We start from the raw sequence: 20,538 nt of genomic DNA on the forward strand, positions 1-20,538 counted from the left end.
TCAATAAGCAGAATGGTATCCAACTAAAAAGCTTCTTCACAGCAAAGAAAACAATCAAGAACATGAAGAGAGAGCCTACAGAATGGGAGAAAATCTGCCACCTGCACCTCAAATAGAGCATTAAACTCCAGGATATAAAAAGAACTCAAAAACCTTAACACCAAAAAAAAAACCCACAAATAACTGAATCAATAAATGGGCCAAGGAACTGAACAGATACTTCACTGAAAAGAAATAGTCAACAAATATATGAAAAAATGTTCAACATCTCTAGCAATTAGATAAATGCAAATCAAAACTATACCAAGATTCCATCTCATAATAGTCTGAATGGCAATCATCAAGAATGCAAGTAACGGCAGACGCTTGCTCGCCGGGGTCTGCGCCGGGATTGAGAGGCTCTGAGGCCGCGGTCGCGGGTAGCGAGCGCTATGTTGTGCCGGGCTGTGTGCAGGTGAGGCGCGGGCGCCGGTGCCCCGGGCGAGCACCGCAGGGGGCGGCAGGCGTCCGGTGCGTGCGTCCGGACGCGGGCGGGCGGGCGCAGGCGGGCTGCGCGTGACCGGCGGTGCCCTCTGCCTTCCAGCGCGGGTGCGAGGCTGGCCCCGGCCCTGGGGGCTCTGGGCTGCCGGCAGAAGCACAGCCTCCCCGACCTGCCCTACGACTACGGCGCCCTGGAGCCGCACATCAACGCCCAGATCATGCAGCTGCACCACAGCAAGCACCACGCGGCCTACGTGAACAACCTGAACGCCACCGAGGAGCAGTACCGCGAGGCGCTGGCCAAGGGAGATGTTACAACTCAGGTAGCCCTTCAGCCTGCCCTGAAGTTCAATGGAGGAGGTCACATCAATCACACCATTTTCTGGACAAATTTGAGTCCTAATGGTGGTGGAGAACCCAAAGGAGAGTTGCTGGAAGCCATCAAACGTGACTTTGGTTCCTTCGACAAGTTTAAGGAGAAACTGACAGCTGTCTCTGTTGGTGTCCAGGGCTCAGGTTGGGGTTGGCTCGGTTTCAATAAGGAGCAGCGACGCTTGCAAATAGCTGCCTGTTCTAATCAGGATCCATTGCAAGGAACAACAGGTCTTATTCCACTGCTGGGGATTGATGTATGGGAGCATGCTTATTACCTTCAGTATAAAAATGTCAGACCTGATTATCTAAAAGCTATTTGGAATGTAATCAACTGGGACAATGTAACTGAAAGATACATGGCCTGCAAAAAGTAAAACATTATCTTTATGTTGAGTATGTTAAACTTTGACTATTTTTCTAGTAGAGTACTGCATTATTAATAAGCCACTTGATTACAGCACTTACTGATGTTAATATATGACATATGATGGTATACTGATGTTCACATATTTGATAACAATTAGTGTCGTGAATAATTTCCGACTTTAGAATTTTGTTATTAGGGAGGATCATTATGTTGGAGGATCATCACTGCTCTGTGATTCAGTCTTAATTTCTTCAGACAGCTGAACCTGCTAGTTTATAATTGTCATCATAAAACAATAAAAAATATTCTATCCCTGTTTAAAAAAAAAAAAAGAATGCAAGTAACAATAATTTTTGGCAAGGATCTGAGAAAGAAAGATTGCTGAGGCTGGCTTTGTACTTGTGATCCTCTGGCCTCAGCCTCCCAAATTGCTGGGATTATATGTTTGTGCCACCACACCCAGCACTTGTCTGGTACTTGACTGCACCTCTTTCATTGCAGTTTACCATGAGTTCTTGAGGATAAGAATTACTTCTTACCTTCCTCCTCTCCTGGAGTCTCATATCCAACAGAGAATAAGAAATAAGTATTCATGTTTCAGAAGAGTGAACTTGGTGAAATGGAAAGGAAGCTAATGTCTTGGCACACACTAAAGACACCTTGCTTGACCAGACTCAAACTTGCTTGCTGCTTTTCTGAGTGCTCTTCAGCCTGAGTTTTAATGCCCTTCATGTTCTGTCCCCAAACCACCAATCTGTGTTTCCCGGGCGTTCTTCAATCTGACAGAGCTGTTTTCCATGCTCTTAGCTCCTACAGGTGCTTATGAATTCTGTTCCAGGTCCAGCAATGCCTTTCTTTTTACCTGACGATGAAACTTGCACAAAATTCAAGGTCATATTGGTTCTAGAGTCCATGTGGGTTTTCACCTTCTTCACTATGTTCCATTCTCTCAACTTTTATACCACTTGTATAGATAGCACCTTACTATTTTCAGCAGTCTTCTCCCATAACTGATGTTTATTCAGCTAATTTTGATACTTGAAGTTCAGATGCAAGATCCTATATTTATGCATCTGGTTATATTTATTCAACTACTGTTTATAGAAACTCACTATGGCAATCTACTCTAATGGTTACTGGAGATGTAGCCATAATTAAGACAGAGTCTTAATTTATCCTTTTTTTTTTTTTTTTTTTTTTGAAGTGTCCCCACACAAGGCTAGTTAGAACCTTAAAGCTTGGCTGACTCTTGGAAGTTGATTCTCCCTTTAGATCTTCTTCATATTTGTCAAGCATTCATAGAACCACAGAGATGCTGGCTCACGATTGTGTATTCAGTTTTATTTTATACTCTATCAATCTTGCTCAAAAGAAACTGACTGTAGAGAAACCTAGCTTCAGCTCTTGGCTATTACGATCGTCGCTAATAAGTTTTGATTATTTGGGGTAAGAAAAACAGTGACAAGAAGATGCAACTAAATTGACCTAAAATATAAAAGACTTTATGAGACTTTGCTGGCAGGTATGAGGAGGAGAGAGGTGGAAAGGACAGGGGCAGTAAGCAGGACAAGCAAAGACTGAGTTGACTTCAAGTAAAGTGGCTAAGTGTCCATGGCAATTGTCCATGGGCTGGGTGGGGTGGGGAGGGCGTCAGCATTCTTCAGCAAGCAGTGATGGTCCACAGGGCTGCTTTTTTGTTTTTTGGGGTTTTGTTTTGTTTTGTTTTGTTTTTTGTTACCAGCAATTGAACCCAGGGGTGCTCCACCACTGAGCCATATCCCCAACCCTATTTTGTATTTTATTTAGAGACAGGGTCTCACTGAATTGCTTAGGGCCTTGCTAAGTTGCTGAGGCTGGCTTCCAACTTGTGATCCTCCTGCCTCAGTCTCTCTAGCTGCCGGGATTACAGGCATGTGCTACAGTGCCCGGCTGCACAGGGCTGTTTTGTAGGCGTCTTTAGGTGGTGGAAATCCTTGAAGTAAATAGATGGTTGGAACAGAGCTCCCGGGTCTGTCTTCTGTGAGACAGTGTCTGATACTACAGATGCAGATTCTGACCCCTGAGGGAACAGGATCGGCAAAGGCGGGAGGAGGGCTGCTGGGTTCATTGCTGGCAATCTGCCCACGTGAGAGAGTGATCAAAGGAGATGAGATCCTCCAGAGAAGACAGAGTACTATCAGGAAGAGAAGGCACAGTCACATTCTTCAGAAGAAATCAAGGTGGAGGGAACGGAGGACGTGCTCATTTGCAGGCTGTGGGACCAGGAGCAGGCTGCACTGTCACCACAGGCACAGGCAGGTGTGGCAAAATCAGCTCCACCCTGAGTGGGGCAGGGGTAGAGCTGTGGGTCAGAGGTTTTTCATAGCAAGGGGCGAGCGGGAGGTGACTGGCAGAACCCAGATCCACTGGAGTTGACATTCAGAGCAACGGTTTAATGCTTTACCATTTCCCCCCCTTTGACGCAACCAGAACAGCTTACATTATTTTTTCGTTCTTCTCACTTGGAGGGTAGAGAAATTAATTAGCTGTGAAATGACTCAAGGCAGAAAGAAAGATCAAATATGATGGAAAATCAAGGAGAATAAATACAAATGCATTGGGTAGCCAATTCCTGAATCTTCATAGCAGAAACAAACCACAGGAGTAATTCTGAAAATGAGAGTGCATTCCGACGGAAGGCCAGGTGGTTTTCCAGAATTTGGATTAGGCTTCCTGTGACTGTCTCCCTCCCCCAATTTATAAATGGAGTGTTTAATTTGTAGAAAAATAATACACAGAGAAGACCAACATGCAATCATTGAAGCAGAAATTATTGGAGGAAAATAGTGCAAATTGGAAAATTCGAAAGAAAATCTGTGTTACAGTTCCTTTATCATTGTATATGAGCCTATTAAAACACAATTTACAACTTTCATCTTTCTCTCATAAACAGGTATTGGATCAACTCAGACACATTTTTTAAAAAAGATAAATGAATAAAGATAATGTATATCTACACAATGGAATATTATTCAGTCATAAAAAAGAATGACTTTATGACTTTTGCTGGTAAATGAATGGATCTGGAGACAACCATGCTAAGTGAAATAAGATAATCCCTAAAAAACAAACGTTGAATATTCTCTCTGATATGCAGATGCTTACATGCAATGGGGGTTGGAAGAGAGAGGATTAGACAAAAGGGAATGAAGGGAAGGGAGGGATGATGGGAATAAGACAATTTATTGGTCATAACTTTCCTATGTTCATATATGAATACACCACCAGTGAAACTCCACATCATGTACAACCACAAGAATGGGATCCTAATAAGTTACAGTCCATGTATGTATGTCAAAATATACTCTACTGTCATGTATACCTATAGTATATTAATTTTATATTACTGCTTGTCTGAGGTATTGCTTTTCATTGGTTTTGATTTCATGGTTTTCTGAAATATCAGGTCATCTGCATTTGAATGCCTTGCCCTTTTTAAGTTTGATTTTCTTCATTGTGTTCTTCTATCTGATTGTTCGGCTCTTCCAAAGACAGTGTTAAAACATAATGGAGATAGTGGGTATTGTTTTCTTGTTCCTTGGTTTTCAAAGAAATGTTTAGCTTAAGATTAAGATGTTGGATTTTGTTTGGATTTCTTTCCACCCACGAAACCAGAAATGAAACGCCTGAATTTTGTTGAAGGTATTTTCATCATTTGTAGGGATTATCATTGTCTGTCCTTAGTGCTATTAATATGTCCATTCTATGAACAGATTTCCTAATATTAAACTCACCATTTTATTAGTCAGATCAAATCATCTTAAAATTTACTATTGATTATTTACTAATTTTTTTTTTTTTTTTTTTTTTTTGCGGTGCTGGGGATTGAACCTGTGGCCCTGCAAGCACTCTACCAACTGAACTATCTCTCCAGCCTATTTACTAATTTTTAAAGAACTTTTTCATCAATACTCTCAAGATTGATTTGTGGCTTTTTTACATAATCTTTTGGATTTGGCATTAATGGCATATTTGCCTCATAAAAATAAATTGTAAAACTTTCATTTTTTATATTTGCCAACAGCTCATATAACATTAGGGATTATTTGAACTTTTAAAGATTTAGTAATTTCCTCCTGAGACCTTCTATACCAGGTGTTTTTTAATGGGGGTATTATCTAATAGCTTTCTGTGTCTTCTATGGAGATTTTGTTTCCCTCCACTTCTACTACGGTAAATATCTGTAAACTCCATTTTCCTTGGAATTAATCATTCATTTATCAAATTTATAACATTATACAGAATAATATTATTCATTCTGATAGTTTGAGTATTTCTTTTCTTGCTTTTTTCATATTTGCATTTACTTGCTTTCCTGATTGGGTAAGCTAGAGGATTACTATTTTTTTTTTGTTTTTTTATTTTTAGAACTAACATTTACTAATTCTAACGTCTGTTTTATATCTAGCTACCTTTTGCTTTTAAGAATTTCTGGGGGAGTCTAGTATTCCCAATGCATTGGGCATGTAATAAATTTTGGGTTTTCTTGCTAAAAAATGTTTTCTGGGAAAACCCACTAAGTATCAGTGTAACAGGATTAAATCAGTGACTGAGGGAAATTTAAACCTTAAAATACTTTATATAAATAAGAATCAAAACATGGGAATTAATAGTCAACTCTGGTGGGGGACGGTGGCAAAGGAAATAAAGATAAAATCCCCAAAGTCCCAGACCTTTATCAAATCAAATGCTGACAAGATCAAAGTCAAATGCTGCATTATTCTCTCAAGTATTCTCCTGGATTTGGACTGCAGGAGAACAATGAGATCCTGCAACGATTTTTGTATCCCAAGATTCTTTATCCAAAGGCTAGGGTGACAATCTCCTCATATGGCCCAGGCATTATATCCAGAGAGGTGTAGATTTTCCACATGGATCTTCAAAAAATACTTTAACACTAGCAATCTGTCACACAGCATGAAGGGCAGCATTTGTGAACTTAGCTCTTATTTATAATCAACACTAAGCTGAACTATGCCAAAAATGACCATAGAGTTACTATAGTTACATGAAAATTAAAGCTAAAGATAAAATATAAGCATCAATAGGATATTAATTTCAGCAATTACGTGTAATATTTTGTTTACCAATGTTCAGTATTTATGATTTATTTTCTGAAATCTTACCTACCATCTTCAATTTCAATTTATATTTAATAGACACTAAGAGCTGACCATGAGGGAAAATTATAATAATTGAAAAGCATATATAATCATATATACAATAATGACATAACTTTGTAAAACAAAATATCAATACATATGCCACAATTTACACACCAAAACATTTATAGTATTAACTCCTTGAAGGCCAAAATTCCTATATTATTCATCTTAATAGCTCCATCTTGTAGAAGAATATTTGGCACAAAGTACATGTATAATAAGTGTTTGATAGAAAAATGGAAGTGAATGACATGTCTTCAAAATAAGGTAGTCAATCAAGTGAATATATGAAACTTTAATATGTTTATATTTGAAACATACAAAGGCCTTAAGACAAAGTCGATATCTAACTAAAATTCTCTTATGTAACTTCATTATTACAAAGTCTTGAGTCAAAAATCCAACTCTAAAAATAGGGTCTCAAAAATTACATATCTACATGTAATACTAAGTAAACTGTCTTATGCCACATCATCATCATCATCATCATCTACTGCAGCATAGATTGCTTGATTCCTCCTCTTAATTTTCTTTCTTTGTTCAGGTTCATGTTCATCACTCAGTCTCTTCGATGGCACCTCAGTTAAGTCCTTCTCATTCTCCACCTCCACAGCCTCACCAAGTTTCCCTTCTCTACTAGTTGGTGAACCTGATGTATCATCAGAAGATACAATCATGGAACCCGGCAAGATCCTGACATCAGAGAAGCTTGCAGAAAAGTCAGAAGCTTGATTCAAAGAGGGTTCTATGGATGGTGTGTTCGTGTCACTATGTGCAGTTACAATATTATCTTCATCCTCCTCCTCTTCATCTAACATTATTTCATCTGGATTGATAGACGATAGAGCAGATGTGTCTGTATTGTATTCACTCCGGTCCTCTCCAGAGTTATTACTCTCCACATCGTCCTGTTCTTCATATTCACCGCACAAATGATGCTCTTCCTTGGACTTCTGAAGGCTGACATTAATGTCTGTGATGCCAAGCTGCGCACAAAACTCAGTAGTCTGAGGGTTGATCCTATGAACCAGCTGCATTTGAGTCTGTGGCTTGGTAGGGTCATAACAAGCAGCTGTTACACTAAAGTTACATGGAACTCTGAGGTCATGATTCAGTTTTTCCAATACTTCCTTCATAGCTTCTTCTGTTGCACTATAATCCCACCTATAAAAGTCAGAACAACAGACTTTTATATTTTATCAACTTCACTCAACAAATGATGAACCTAACTATGGACTTCAACTACAAGAATAAAAAGTGAAAATCTATCAAATTCCATGTAGTAAAATTATAGTTTAGTTAGCAAAGGACCACTTAGAAATAACAAACAGCTCACAGCTCCTAGGGGAAAAAAATCCTTAATTTGTACTTCAAAAGTTATTATTTTAATGTGTGAACCAAATTTTCACTTCATTATAGTTCTATCCACACTTTCCACTTACAAATTTACTTGGATTGATGTTCAATGGTTCATTTGCTCGTCTTCCTTTTCTTTTTTTTTTTTTTTTTTTTTTTTTTGTGGTACTGGGGATCGAACTCAAGGCCTTGTGCTTGCAAGGCAAGCATTCTACCAGCTGAGCTATCTCCCCAGCCCTGCTCGTCTTCCTTAGATGGAAAACTTGTAGTTTTCTAGACTATAACAGTCAGTCGTCAATCTTGGATTGTTTTTACACTCAATCAACAAAAATTCCCTTGACTAAAAACAAAGGTGGGGCCTCATCACCAGTGTCTGCTGGAGCCAAAGGCTGCAGTCATCCAGTCAGTCCCAAGTTGGGAACCTCGGGCAAGTGTTGTGCCCGAAAAGATGTGTCAAGTCACTGGGCAGGCAATTGATAGGTTTGCCAAATGCCCAGATTATAGGAAACACTCTTACCCTGCCCCCCTCCTTCTTTCTATAGACCAAACTCACTCCCCGAAACACTAAACAAAAAAACAGAGTTGGGAGAGACAAAATTGTACACACGGGGAAGAAAGTCCTAAAGAGGTTAGACTTACTTTGTATGCAAGCCATTATTCTCAGGCATATTCCACAGGCTCCCAGTCACGTTAATAAGATCATTAGTAGCCTTGAGAATAGTGAGCCATTCAATATCATACTCCAAGTAATCAGGAGCACTGGGGTCATGTTCTATTTCTAATACCTACAGGAAGAAATTGATAACTTTAGGTAATATCATATATTTCTAATAGTCTTAAGAATTTATTATTACTTAAGAAAATTAAAAGGGAATTTAAAACAATTGTAAATCAATCATTTAAATTTAAAACATCAATGTAACTTAAATAGCCTCAAAGATTCTTAGAATATGCCAGGGTTGGTGGTGCACAATTGGGATGCTGAGGCAGAGTACTACAAGTTTGAGGCCAGCCTGTGCATCTTAGGCATACCCTTCTCGAAATTTTAAAAAGATGGGATGGGGGAAAGTGCTGGGGATGTAGTTCAGTGGTAAAGCACCCCTGGGTTCAATCCCTAATACTATTAAGAATTCTCTGATTCTCTAAATTACAAAGAGCACAAATAAATCCTGAAAGGAAAATTAAAAATATGTTTTTAACTACTCGAAGAGTAAAATTATATCGTAAAGTTATTTCATTTTCTTTTTACCTGAAGAAAGTCTCTGTGTGGTAAGCATTTGTCCAAGGCTAAAAATTTGGTTGCTTTGGCTGTCTGTCCTTTATCCGCAGCCTAGACAATATGAACCATGATTTAAGAAAAAATGTCAAAACATCACAAGTCATTCATACATTGAACAGAAGAAATAATCTTTATTGCACAGGCCACATGCCTTAGTTGTATGTCAAAAGAATGACTGTTACTTTTCCAAAAAAAGTTCTATATCTACTTGTGCAAAGGCACCTTGCCCAAGGTGCTTAATTCTCTGGGATTTACTTTCCTTACAAATTTCAAAGCAAAAATTGATGATGATATTCATGTCAAATGAAAGCTTACAAGACATAAATCAAAGATAAACTACAAAGATAAAAGATAACTGAAGAGTGTGAAGTAAATTGGCAGAACTAAAACTACCAAAGGTAGATGTAATATATCCACAAAATAAAATACTGAGCACTAAAAAGGAATTCAATATTAATACATGCTACGTGAATGACTCAAAAAAACAAGCCAGGGGGAAAAGCAGATGCTGAAGTGTATTTATTCTAGGTTTCATTTATTTGAACAGTCTAGAAGAGGCAATTGAATTGGTGGTTGCCTGGGGCTGAGGATAAGAATAAGGATTGACTACAAATAGGCACAGAGTCTTTGGGGGCAATGGACAGGTTCTAAAACTTTGTTATATGATATCTGCAGAACTCTGGAAATTTACTTAAAATCACTAAATTATGCATTTAAAAGTGTTACTATTTCATATGTAAATTATACTCCAATAAAGCTATTATTTTCAAAAGTGAACTAATAAAAGGAAACGGGACAGAAACCACAATCATGAATGTCATACTGGAAGCAGTACAGAAGTGACTCACTGAAACAAGGGACTTGGAGGTTAAAAAAAAGGAAAAAAGAAAGTAAGTTATTGTATATCCTGCTGAGGACCAAGTACCAATTCTTTTCTAAGGAGGTACTGAAAAGGGTGGAGAAGCAGAGATTACAGGCAGATCTTGGCCGTAAAGAAGTTCTAAGGAAAAGCAATCTTTGGTGTTGGTGAAGGGACTAAAACAGAAAAGCAAAGTCAGAGGAGGCTGAGGAACAAATAAAAAGGGATCTAACGTAGCATTAATGCAGAGATGTACATCCTGAAGCAGACAACAGAAGATGGAGTGGGGAAAGCAGCACATCAGATGCTTCAATAAAAATCCAAGAGCCAAGAGTGCTGCGAGCCCTAAGAGGCAGAAGAGAGTAGCACAATGTGGAAAAGGAAAGAGACATAAATGGGTGACTTGAACTTTAAATAACTGTGATCACTGAGAGGCAGTGGCACAAATGAAAGTGGAAGAATTAACCTTTGCCCTTCTCCCAGTGAAATCGGGAGGTAATATTATATATTTCTAGAAGTCTAAGAATTTTAGTATTACTTAAGAAAATTATTGTGAGAACAGTAAGTCCACAAGAGAAGCGGCCTTACAAATGTTTTCAGACGAAACCACATTTTAGGAACATTGTGAAAGTATACTTCTAACACAAAAAAGTGTTTGACAAAGTAAGTTTGGGAACCACTACACATCGCATTCCACTCTTGAGAAAGGCAATGCCCATTAGTGCATTAAAGATTCCTGAAAATTCCATACTAGACTTAAAAGACTAATTGTAAGTATTCATTCTCTACTTTCCATCAAACATCATCTATGTAATTACCCAAAGAGAACTCAAGGAATCATCTTAGACTCTCTCCTCTCTGTCACCATACCCTGGTGATTCTGCTTCCAAAGTCTCTCTAGACCCTGCTTCAATCTCTGTACTCTCTGTCTTTAGGCAGAACCCTCTCTTTTGCTATAAGAGACTACTGTACTTCCCATTTCATATGACTCCAATCCATATACAAAACTGCTGCCAAAGAAATCTGTCTAAAACGCATGCGGTTTCATTGCTTCCACATCAACTTCTGCTTTAAACCCCAACTCAGGAGCCTGGCCCAGAAGGCAGTTAAGATTTTTTTGTTCCAGTTTCATCTGTCCCTATGCCTCAGCCACAGGGGCTAGCTGCAGTTCCCCAAATGCCATACCCTTAGAACTTCCAAGACTCAGCTCAGCCTTTGGAAACCTTCTCTCTCTTCAGCTCTGCCACGTCCCCATACCATCACTCCCACAGCATGTTAGCACTCTGTAACCAAACTTACACTGTTTTGTAATTGCTTGCTTTTCTCTTCCCCACATTTTGTATTGAGCTACTCCCGAGAGATGAATTACCTTTCATTTCTTTGTCTAACGACAATTGTGCCAACAGTGCCTATTTCATATTCAATAAGTATTTGCTAAAGGAAGGAATACATATTTGGATTTCTACCTGATGCTGCATCAAGGCTGCAAATTTCACATGAAGGTGTGCAGAAAACCAGTAAGTAGGTTTCAGGTGCTCTAAAAGCTCCGAAGCAGCAGGACTTCCTAATGTGTTATTTTCCACTTCTTGTCGAAAAAAAGATTTCATCTTAAGAAGTTGCTTCTTATTTCCATAATGATAAATACTTCTTGGCCAGTCATGAGATAAGAATATATCTATAGGCTGCTTCAGCTTTAAAAACAGAAAGAAAAAAAGAAAACTCTTAAAGACAGATTAACTAAAAATAATCTCCTCCTCCCTTCTCTCCAGCAGCACACAACCACTCATGCACTTAAATATCTAGAGTTCTGTGTAATTCATTCTAGAGACAGTTTATTTAAGGAAATAAAAAAAAAAAAAAATGAGGCTCCTCATTCATCTAGGCAAAGTGGAGCAGTTTTTTCTCTGCCTCTGAAATTACCCTATTTTCTGTGGTAAGGCAGAGCAACAGAGACACACTTTGATTAGACTGTCAATCAGCTGAAGTCTGCGTCTAAAATATATAATAACCATAGTTCTTTTCTCCTTGGTAAAGAAATGATGATTCTGAAGACCCAGAACACACTAACATAACTGATATAGCAAACCCAAAGATTTACCAGAAGCAGGAATATGGAAGTAGCTCAGTAGTAGAGCACTTCTCTAGCATGCAGGATCCCAGGATCACAGAGGGCGGGGGGATCTAATGAGTTCATATAGCATCACAAAAACTCTCTATTGACTATATAAATTAATATTTAATATACAAAGTGGCCAGCTGGTATCTTCATGAGGAGGACACAAAACACAATGCATACTTAACTTATCCCAGCACCTTCAAGTAATCTGTAACAAATTCTTGGAAAACTAAATTAAAACAACCTAAATAACGGGCCAAAACAATATAAAATGTAAGCCAGACATGACTACCCACTGAATAACTAGTATGGACAAGAGGCACAGTGAAACTTCAGAGAAGGGTAATGACTCTAAACTACAAGTCACAATTGGGAAATGATATCTAAGTTGAGTCTTAAAGGACTGATAGGTTTTGGACAGGTGGAAGGGAAAAGCCACCCAAGGGAACTGTATTGAATACCTCATAAAAGAAAGGCCAGCAAGCGATCTTATGACCCTGTGGAGGCTCTAGGAAAGGGGAAGGGGCCTGAGCAGTCAGGCAGGTGCTTCCACTGGACCACCTGGGAGGTTCTGGCAGGTACTCACCTTTCTGAGCCCTGGCTTCTCATCCTTAAAGTGAGGGAGTTACAATAAGATCTGCCTCACAGGATTTGAGCTGAGATTACACAAAATACCATATATGAAAACTGCTCAGCCCAGCCTCAACCACATAGTAGGTTCTCAAACAAAAACCTAGTTTCATGCACTTTCCCATTAAACCAATGTTTTGATACATCTTCACAACTTCCCCATATTCTCATCATTTTTCCCATTATTTTCTCTTTGATACCATTATTTAATTACTAGCATATAAAATGTTTTAACTTTTTCTTCAAAGTATCACTTGAGTTCAATATATATTCTTAGGGTTATCCTAAGTATAACATCTGAAATCAGGAATTAAATGTTTTATAACATTTACCTACCAAAATAAATTCTAAAGCATTATAAAAAACTGTTCATCTATGAACCTCCTGAAAGCAATTTGAAAATCACATTTTTAAAATGTGATTGTTCTCAGAAGCAGTATACCAATATAATCAAAATACATTTTGGAACAAAATTACTTTAAATTTTTTTCAATCTTTTCAATGTTATACTTCCGACATACCTGTTTTAATTTATAGACTTCAATATTTCTCACGTGATATATACTTCTTATTGTAGATGGGTTGTAAGGGGGGTACTCAAAATGACCTTGAAGTAAAGAGAAATAAGTTTTATTACAGTTGTATTCCCAAAACTGGTTTCAATTCATGCTCGAATGTGCCACAAGCAGACCAGCCTATTTCTGTACATCCATACCAATGGTTCAGAATCATGGATAAGAGAGGGGTAGGGAACAGATTTGTGATTTGACATCTACACCAAGGATATAAGTTTTAACTGACAACTGAATTCAAGAAATTTGTGAAATCAATATGAATCCAAGCTATTTCTCTAACTTTAAAAATCAAGGTCTAACTCATTCAAACACAGTGGAATGAGTGGTAACTTGTGGTATATTTACACAATGAGATATAATATACCAATGAACAGATTAGTTACATGTATCAATATGGACTTCAAAAACTTGTTAAACAAAGAACGCTGCAGAAGTTACTAGCAATAAGATACATTTATACAAAGTTTAAAACACACTATATAATTCATTGTTTAAAATTCTTATATGTGCAGCAATGATATAAAAGGATAAAGTGAATGATAAATTACCAAATTGAGAATAGTAACTTACTGGCAAGGAGAGGAAGGAAGGAAAGGAGTAAAAACAGAGGATGGGAAAACAATGAACTTTAGTTCTATCTGTACTGTTTTATTTTTAAAAAATCAAAGTTAAAAATGGCAAATACATGTCAAACTAGATGGTGGATACACAGATATGCTAGGGTTGTCTATATCTTCATGTGTATAAAACATTTTATAATAAAAAGAATAAAGTCACTCACAGAAAAAATTGTTATGAATAAGTCAAACTATATATTTTGCTTGTTACTCTGGGGCACGTGAGTTTTAAAACTTAAAAATAATTTCCCCAAAACAGCAATACCTTTTCGATAGTCATGAGATTTAAATATACCGGAGATTCCACCAATCCTTACACCTCGGTATTTTACCACGCCAGCCAAACCTGAAAAATGACACAATTAAAAAGTTACTATAGACAAAAACAATCTCTTTACTAAGAATAAATAAGTTAGAGGCCTGGAATTCCACACAGTCCTAAAATTATTTGATATAAAGTGCCATGATGAGGTTACTTTTCTTACATGGTCAACAATATATAAGGTAAAACTAGGGTGAGAAGGCCTAGAAGTAAAGTAGCCAAGAGACTAAGTTGATTCTGGACAGGATAAACGTAGAGTGTTAAAAGGAAACTGACATAATTTGGTATCTAACTGAACATAAGTGTGAGGTGGTGGGGAAACATAAGGAAAAATGTTGTATAATGGATTTATACATTATACATCTGCAAGTCAACAGGTAAAAGAACCTGCAGTTTTACATTTCATTTCTGATTGATCATCATCTAACAATTTCACCTTTTTGCAATATTGCAGTTGTCAAAAGACAGTCAATCAGTAATGATGTAGAGAAATTAAATTTCTGAAGTTCTTAATTTATCATTGGAAAACCAGTAAACAGTACTAGGAAAAAACATGCACTTAAAGAGAAGAAAAGACTGAAAAGTTTAAAGGAACTAAAACTGAAACTGAATCTAATCAAGTCGATAAATCTAAATGCGGATTACAGAAAACACAGGGTTATCGAAAAAATTTAAATGATATCACAAGGAATCCAGTCAGCTGAATCTAGAATGCAGGAAATGCTATAAAACAAATGTGCCCTTTTATTCAACAAATAAATGGCTTCATGAAAAGGGGGGGATAGGGAGAGAAAGAAAGGAGGAACATCATAGTCTAACAGACTTCTGAGTTAAGAAAACCAAATGAAATGTGTGGAACTTGTTTGGATCCTGCTTGAACAAACCAATGGTAAAGCAGACCTCTTTGAGATATGCAAGGAGATCTGAGCGTGAACAAGGGAATAATAAGGAATTAGTGTTACTTTAGTTACGTAAAATAATGGACCTAGTTGTGGTGTTTTTTAAAAATCCTTATATATCAAGAATATAATATGTACTTAAGTATTTACATATGAAATAATCTAATAGCTGCAATTTGCTCTAAAATATTCCAATCTTACTGCACAAAAAATTTTAGAGAAATGCAGGTTGAAGACAAGGATAGCAGCATAATAGTGTGTGGTTTTTTTGGGGGGGCGGTGCTGGGGATTGAACCCAGGGCCTTGTGCTTGCAAGGCAAGCACTCTATCCACTGAGCTATATGCCCAGCTCCATAGTAGTTGTTGAAGATGATTAACAAGAACAGAGATCAATATACTACTCTCTATTTTTGTGTATGTTTAACAACTTCCATTACAAAAAGTTTATGATTTTTTAAACATTTAATAAGAAGAGTAAGCCTGGCATGGTGGCATATGCCTGTAATCTCAGCTACTCAGGAAGCTGAGGCATGAGGACTGTTAGCTCAAGGCCAGGCTAGGCAACTTGTGGAGACCCTGTGTTAAAATAAAAAATAAAATGGGCTGGGATTTAGCTCAGTGGTAGAGCACCACTGGCTGGGTTCAATCCCCAGTTCTACAAACAGTAATAATAATAATAATAATAACAACAACAAGGATATTAATAGTGTAAGGTATCTGCAGTCTTATTAACTATCTCTTAAAACATTAGATGAAGCAAGGGCATATTTTTATGATGTAACCATTTAGTAATTATTTTAATTGAATTTTCATGATTAACTATTTAAATTCACAATATACCCCCAAACACTATACACCTCAAAATCCTGACAGGGTCTTCCAATTCATCAAACTAAAAACTTATACACGAACACATACCTAAATAATAAATGTTTGGTGCCACCCAGCCACCATAGGGTAACTCTTGCAAATGATTTGAGGCTTCATGGTTTCCCCCAATGAAGACTGTAAGAACTGGGGCCTTTTTCTCTCCAGAGTAATACCTAGAACAGAAAAGTAGAGCTGTCAATTACCAAAGCAGGCATAACAGAAAAGCAAAATAGCGTTGGAAGGAAAAAGTTGAGCTCATCAAAAAAAGTCCTTCGTAAAGGACCCCAGATATCCATCCTTGTCCTTAGGAATGAAGAGCGAATTTCAAGCCAGCGCAGAACCAATGAGGTCAAGAACTAGGTCGGGTTCATGACTATAACTCAAGCTTCTAAAACCGGTACTAGCACATAGCAGCGTACAGTAAAAACTCCTGGATCATTAAACGAACTTATTCCAGAGTCCTATCAAGTACAAGATATCTAAACCTGTTGACTTCTTCCTCCAGGTTTCCCCCTCAAGCACGATCCCTGTGAAACAGATCAGACAGATGTGTAGAAAAAAGGAAAGTGACATTTCCTAAGCGCCAAGTCCTGCGGTGAACAAAGATGGGTACGACAGGAGACAGCTAGTCACGACCGCAGGGGATTCGAACCCAGTCCTGGTCTCTGCCCACTGCAGGCGGGTCACGCGCTCCGCCCCGCGGGGTCGGAGGCCCGGGCCGCGCCCCTCACCTGTAGAAGGTCTGCATGTGGCGGTACTTGGGCGGCACAGCCATGCAGCGCAGATCGGCCTCGTTGCGCACCGCCTGGAAGTCGCCACAGCACAGAAGAAGGTCCACGGGCCCCGGGCCACGCCGCTCGGCCAGCGCCAGCGTCTCATAGATCTTGTCCAGCTCGCCGTGGCAGCAGCCGGCCACGGCCACCCGCATCCTGCCGGCCAGGGACGCTGAGCACCGGGGACACAGTCCGAGACCACCTGCGGCCCGCGTCGGACTGCGCGCAACTCCGAGCCGCGCTCCGCTCCCGCCAACAAGAACAGAGCCGCCGCCGCGTTTGACTCTGGCAGTAAGATCAGCTTCCGGTTCCCAGGTCTCGCGAGAGCGGGATCGGGACGGGGCAGGGCTGACAGCAGGATCCCGGGCAACTTCCAAGTCCAATGGGGCTTTGACAGTTTTCGCGGGTCCTTGAGTCCCAGCAATTTGACCAATGACACAATTCAAAAACTAGAAGAGTCGATATAATCCTTTGAGGTAGGAATTTAGTTTGGTAAAATTAAACCCAAGGCAAACGAGCAGAAGCGACTGGCGAATTCTCTAGGACGAAACCTCTCCCAGCAATGACAGTTTTCTGATGGTGAATTAGAAATTAAACAAGAGATTTTAAAAGGACATTCAAAAAATGATAATTTGAAGTGAAATTTTAAAACTGAAGATTTAAAAATTACCCCCAAAGAATTTCTAAAATTATGGGGTAGTTGGGTGTATAAGAGGACTGAGAATTTTGCCTTTTGCTTCCAAATAGTTGTTTGCCTAACTAGGATGCAAGCTCAATGAAAGCAAATCAACGTCTTGAAAACTTGAGGAGAGAAAAGGACCAAACTGGTCAATGAAAAATGAGTGGCCAAGATAGAAACAAGGGAGACACCTCTGGAAAGCTTACTCAAGAAAATGTAATCTTTTCAAGGAAATACAGGGAATGATAAGACCATCTCTGATCGACTTTATAAACAAAATTCTAGGAACAAAGATACCAAAGTTGATTCAAAATGAAGTAGGACAACCAGGCTCAGTGGCATACACCTAATATTCCAGAGACTGGGAAGGCTGTGGCAGGAGAATTCTAAATTCCAGGCCAGCCTATCTCCAAGTAAAAACTAGAATAAGTAATTAGAAAATAAAAGGATGGGGAATGTAGCTCAGTGGTATAGTGGCACCAAGTTCAATCCCTAGCACTTCAAAATTAAAAATAAATAAAAAACAGAACATGTAAATATAATGACAATAGAGGACACTGGAAAAATTATCAAAGATGAACTATAAAGGCATAGTTCCAGAGTGATTTGAGGCCAATTGAAATTTACAGGAAAGATATAATTTTGTGATATTTAAATTAATATTTCTGATTAATTTTTAACATTTTATATTCCTTCTGTATACATGCTTTGTACAATACTGTTAAATTAACTTTTTTTTTTTTTTTTTTTTTTGAGATGAGGGCTTCACTCTATTGCCCAGGCTGGCCTCAAACTTCTGGGTTTAAACTGTCTTAACCTCACAAATGGCTCAAACTTCAGGTGTACATTTATGGAGCCCAGCTTATCTCATTTCTTATTTACCAGACTCGTTTTCTTCCAGATTTTTTCTTCATGTAAAAAAACCTTTTTTTCATCTTATGTATATGCTTGATCTACTGTAGTACAGCCTATACCTTTAAAGATATTAATTATCATTTAAAAATGAAAATTTGCATAATTTATATCAGTGTATCTTGAAAAAGTTGAACTGGCAATAACAGACTTATTAAAAGCTAAGACACATATGTAACCTGTAAGGCTTATATTTTTATGCCATGGTCATGTGACTACTGGAAAAAAATATTGGATTACTAGAATTCATCTCGGCAAAGTTTTCCAATACAAATTAGAAGAACTTTGATTTCTAAATCTTTTGAAAGGACACTATTAAAGCAATTCAAATCAGAACATCTAATTAAATAGAAGTAACAAACCAAGGCAATTTTGTAACCTAAATTAACACACTTACCATTGGCTAGTACTCAAATGCACTCAAATGGTGCAGTTTCTACAGGTCTTTCAATCCCTTCATTATTAAAAAAATAAAAAAAAAAAAACTTTTTTGGACTAAGGATTGAACCCAGCGTGCTCTAGTACTGAGCTACATCCCTAGACCTATTTATTTATTTATTTATTTATTTAAATAGTTTTTAGATGTTGATAGATCTTTATTTTTTTTTTCTTTTATTTATATGTGGTGCTGAGAATCGAACCCAGTGCCTCACACATGCTAGGCAAGCGCTCTACTCCAGCCCCCTTTTTATTTTTTATTTTATTTATTTATTTATTTATTTATTTATTTATTTATTTATTTATTTATTTATTGGTGCTGGGGATTGAACCCTGGCCTTGTGCATGTGAGGCAAGGACTCTACCAACTGAACCATATCCCCAGCCCCTCAATGCCGTCATTTTTGTTGGCAAACTTGTCTGTGATGGTGGCAGTGAGGTTGTAGGTCCAGGCACCACTAGCTATACTTTCCATGCAGCAACCACAGTGCCAGATCCCCATAGCTCCTCTCTTCTCTTTGACAGGGAAGTAGTGAGTGTATTTGGTGGGTTGACTGATTTCAATTTTCTTCGTCGTTTTCTGGAGGGAGGCACCACAGTGGCTCCAGGATTTACCTGTAATTCCAACCTACAATTAGCCACGTTGTACCTCTTGGGCAGAGAAGACTCCATGTTAAAAAAAATTGAGATATAACTTACTTAGAGTACATATATCAAAACTTAAGTGTACAGTCTGATTAATTTTCACATAGACAATCACCCAAAATACTACCAGCCATATTAAGGTACATTAATATACATCATGCTCCTAAAAGATTCCCTTGTGCTTCCTCCCAAGTCCCTTCTTTCAGAAGCACCATAGATCTATCATAGATCTGTCACCACAGATCAGCTTGAAGAAAAGCACTATTCTGACCTCTGTCGCCATAGATCATCAGTTCTGCCGATTTCTTTTATAGAATACTTCTATTTTATTTATTTTTATGTGTTGCTGCTGCTGAACAAACCCAATGCTTCACATGTGCAGGCAAGCTCTCTGCCACAAGCTCTCTGAGCTACAGCCCTAGTCCCCTTGCCCATTTTTAAATTTCAGATAATTATCAGTTTGTATTATTCACTATTTTATGTCTGACTTCTTTATTCCATGTAATGTCTTGAGATTAATCCATGAATCTGTACTACAGATAGATAAAGCCATACTATGATTTTTCTTATTGCTGTATAGTATTCCATTGTGTTGAATATATCACAGTTTATCTATTTCACTCATGAAGAACAGTTAGATTGTTTCCAATTTATAGCTGCTATGAATAAAGCTGCCATTCACATTCTTGTAAAATCTTCTGGCGGACATAGTTACTCATTTCATTGGATTATGCCCAGGAGTAAATCTCTTCATGAGGGAGTAGGTATTTGTTTAACTTTAGCAGTTAATGCTATTTCAAAAACGAGTGTGCTTATTTACACTTTCTTAACGTAAGAGAGTTCTGATTATTCCACATGATCAGCAGCACTTGGTATTGTCTATTAAATTTTAGTCATTTTTTTGGTTGGGTAATGGAATCTTCTTATGTTACCATGTAAATTTTGCAACAAAATTTTGACATATCAAGCAATTTGAATTTTTGTGACCAATTGTAAACAATAACTTCATGCTATAAGATTTAAAAAATTAATGATTAAAGAAGGAAATAGATTATAAATAAGAATGAAGGAGTACCTCATGACTCAGTTCCTAATTCTATTCCCAACCCAAATACCAATTCCAGAGGCCATACTGATGAGTC

The 20,538-nt window shown here is 38.0% G+C and overlaps 2 protein-coding genes across 2 annotated transcripts; one reads left to right on the forward strand and one right to left on the reverse strand.

The window, feature by feature from the left end:
* Positions 1-358: 358 nt before the first annotated feature.
* LOC306671016 (superoxide dismutase [Mn], mitochondrial) lies at positions 359-1,237 on the forward strand. The gene is made up of 2 exons (XM_079156080.1): positions 359-454; positions 584-1,237. Exons 1-2 carry the CDS (start codon positions 432-434, stop codon positions 1,227-1,229), a joined length of 669 nt encoding a protein of 222 aa, XP_079012206.1. The 5' UTR covers positions 359-431; the 3' UTR covers positions 1,230-1,237.
* Positions 1,238-6,705: 5,468 nt separating this feature from the next.
* Positions 6,706-17,025, reverse strand: DBR1 (debranching RNA lariats 1). The gene is made up of 8 exons (XM_079155810.1): positions 16,681-17,025; positions 15,998-16,122; positions 14,124-14,204; positions 13,188-13,273; positions 11,387-11,611; positions 9,032-9,112; positions 8,422-8,567; positions 6,706-7,590 (listed from the first exon to the last, which is right to left on the reverse strand). The coding sequence occupies exons 1-8, from the start codon at positions 16,875-16,877 to the stop codon at positions 6,888-6,890; spliced, it is 1,644 nt and encodes a 547-aa protein (XP_079011936.1). The 5' UTR covers positions 16,878-17,025; the 3' UTR covers positions 6,706-6,887.
* Positions 17,026-20,538: the final 3,513 nt, after the last annotated feature.

Source organism: Sciurus vulgaris (genome assembly GCF_902686455.1).
Source record: "Sciurus vulgaris genome assembly, chromosome: 10".
NCBI lineage: Eukaryota > Metazoa > Chordata > Mammalia > Rodentia > Sciuridae > Sciurus > Sciurus vulgaris.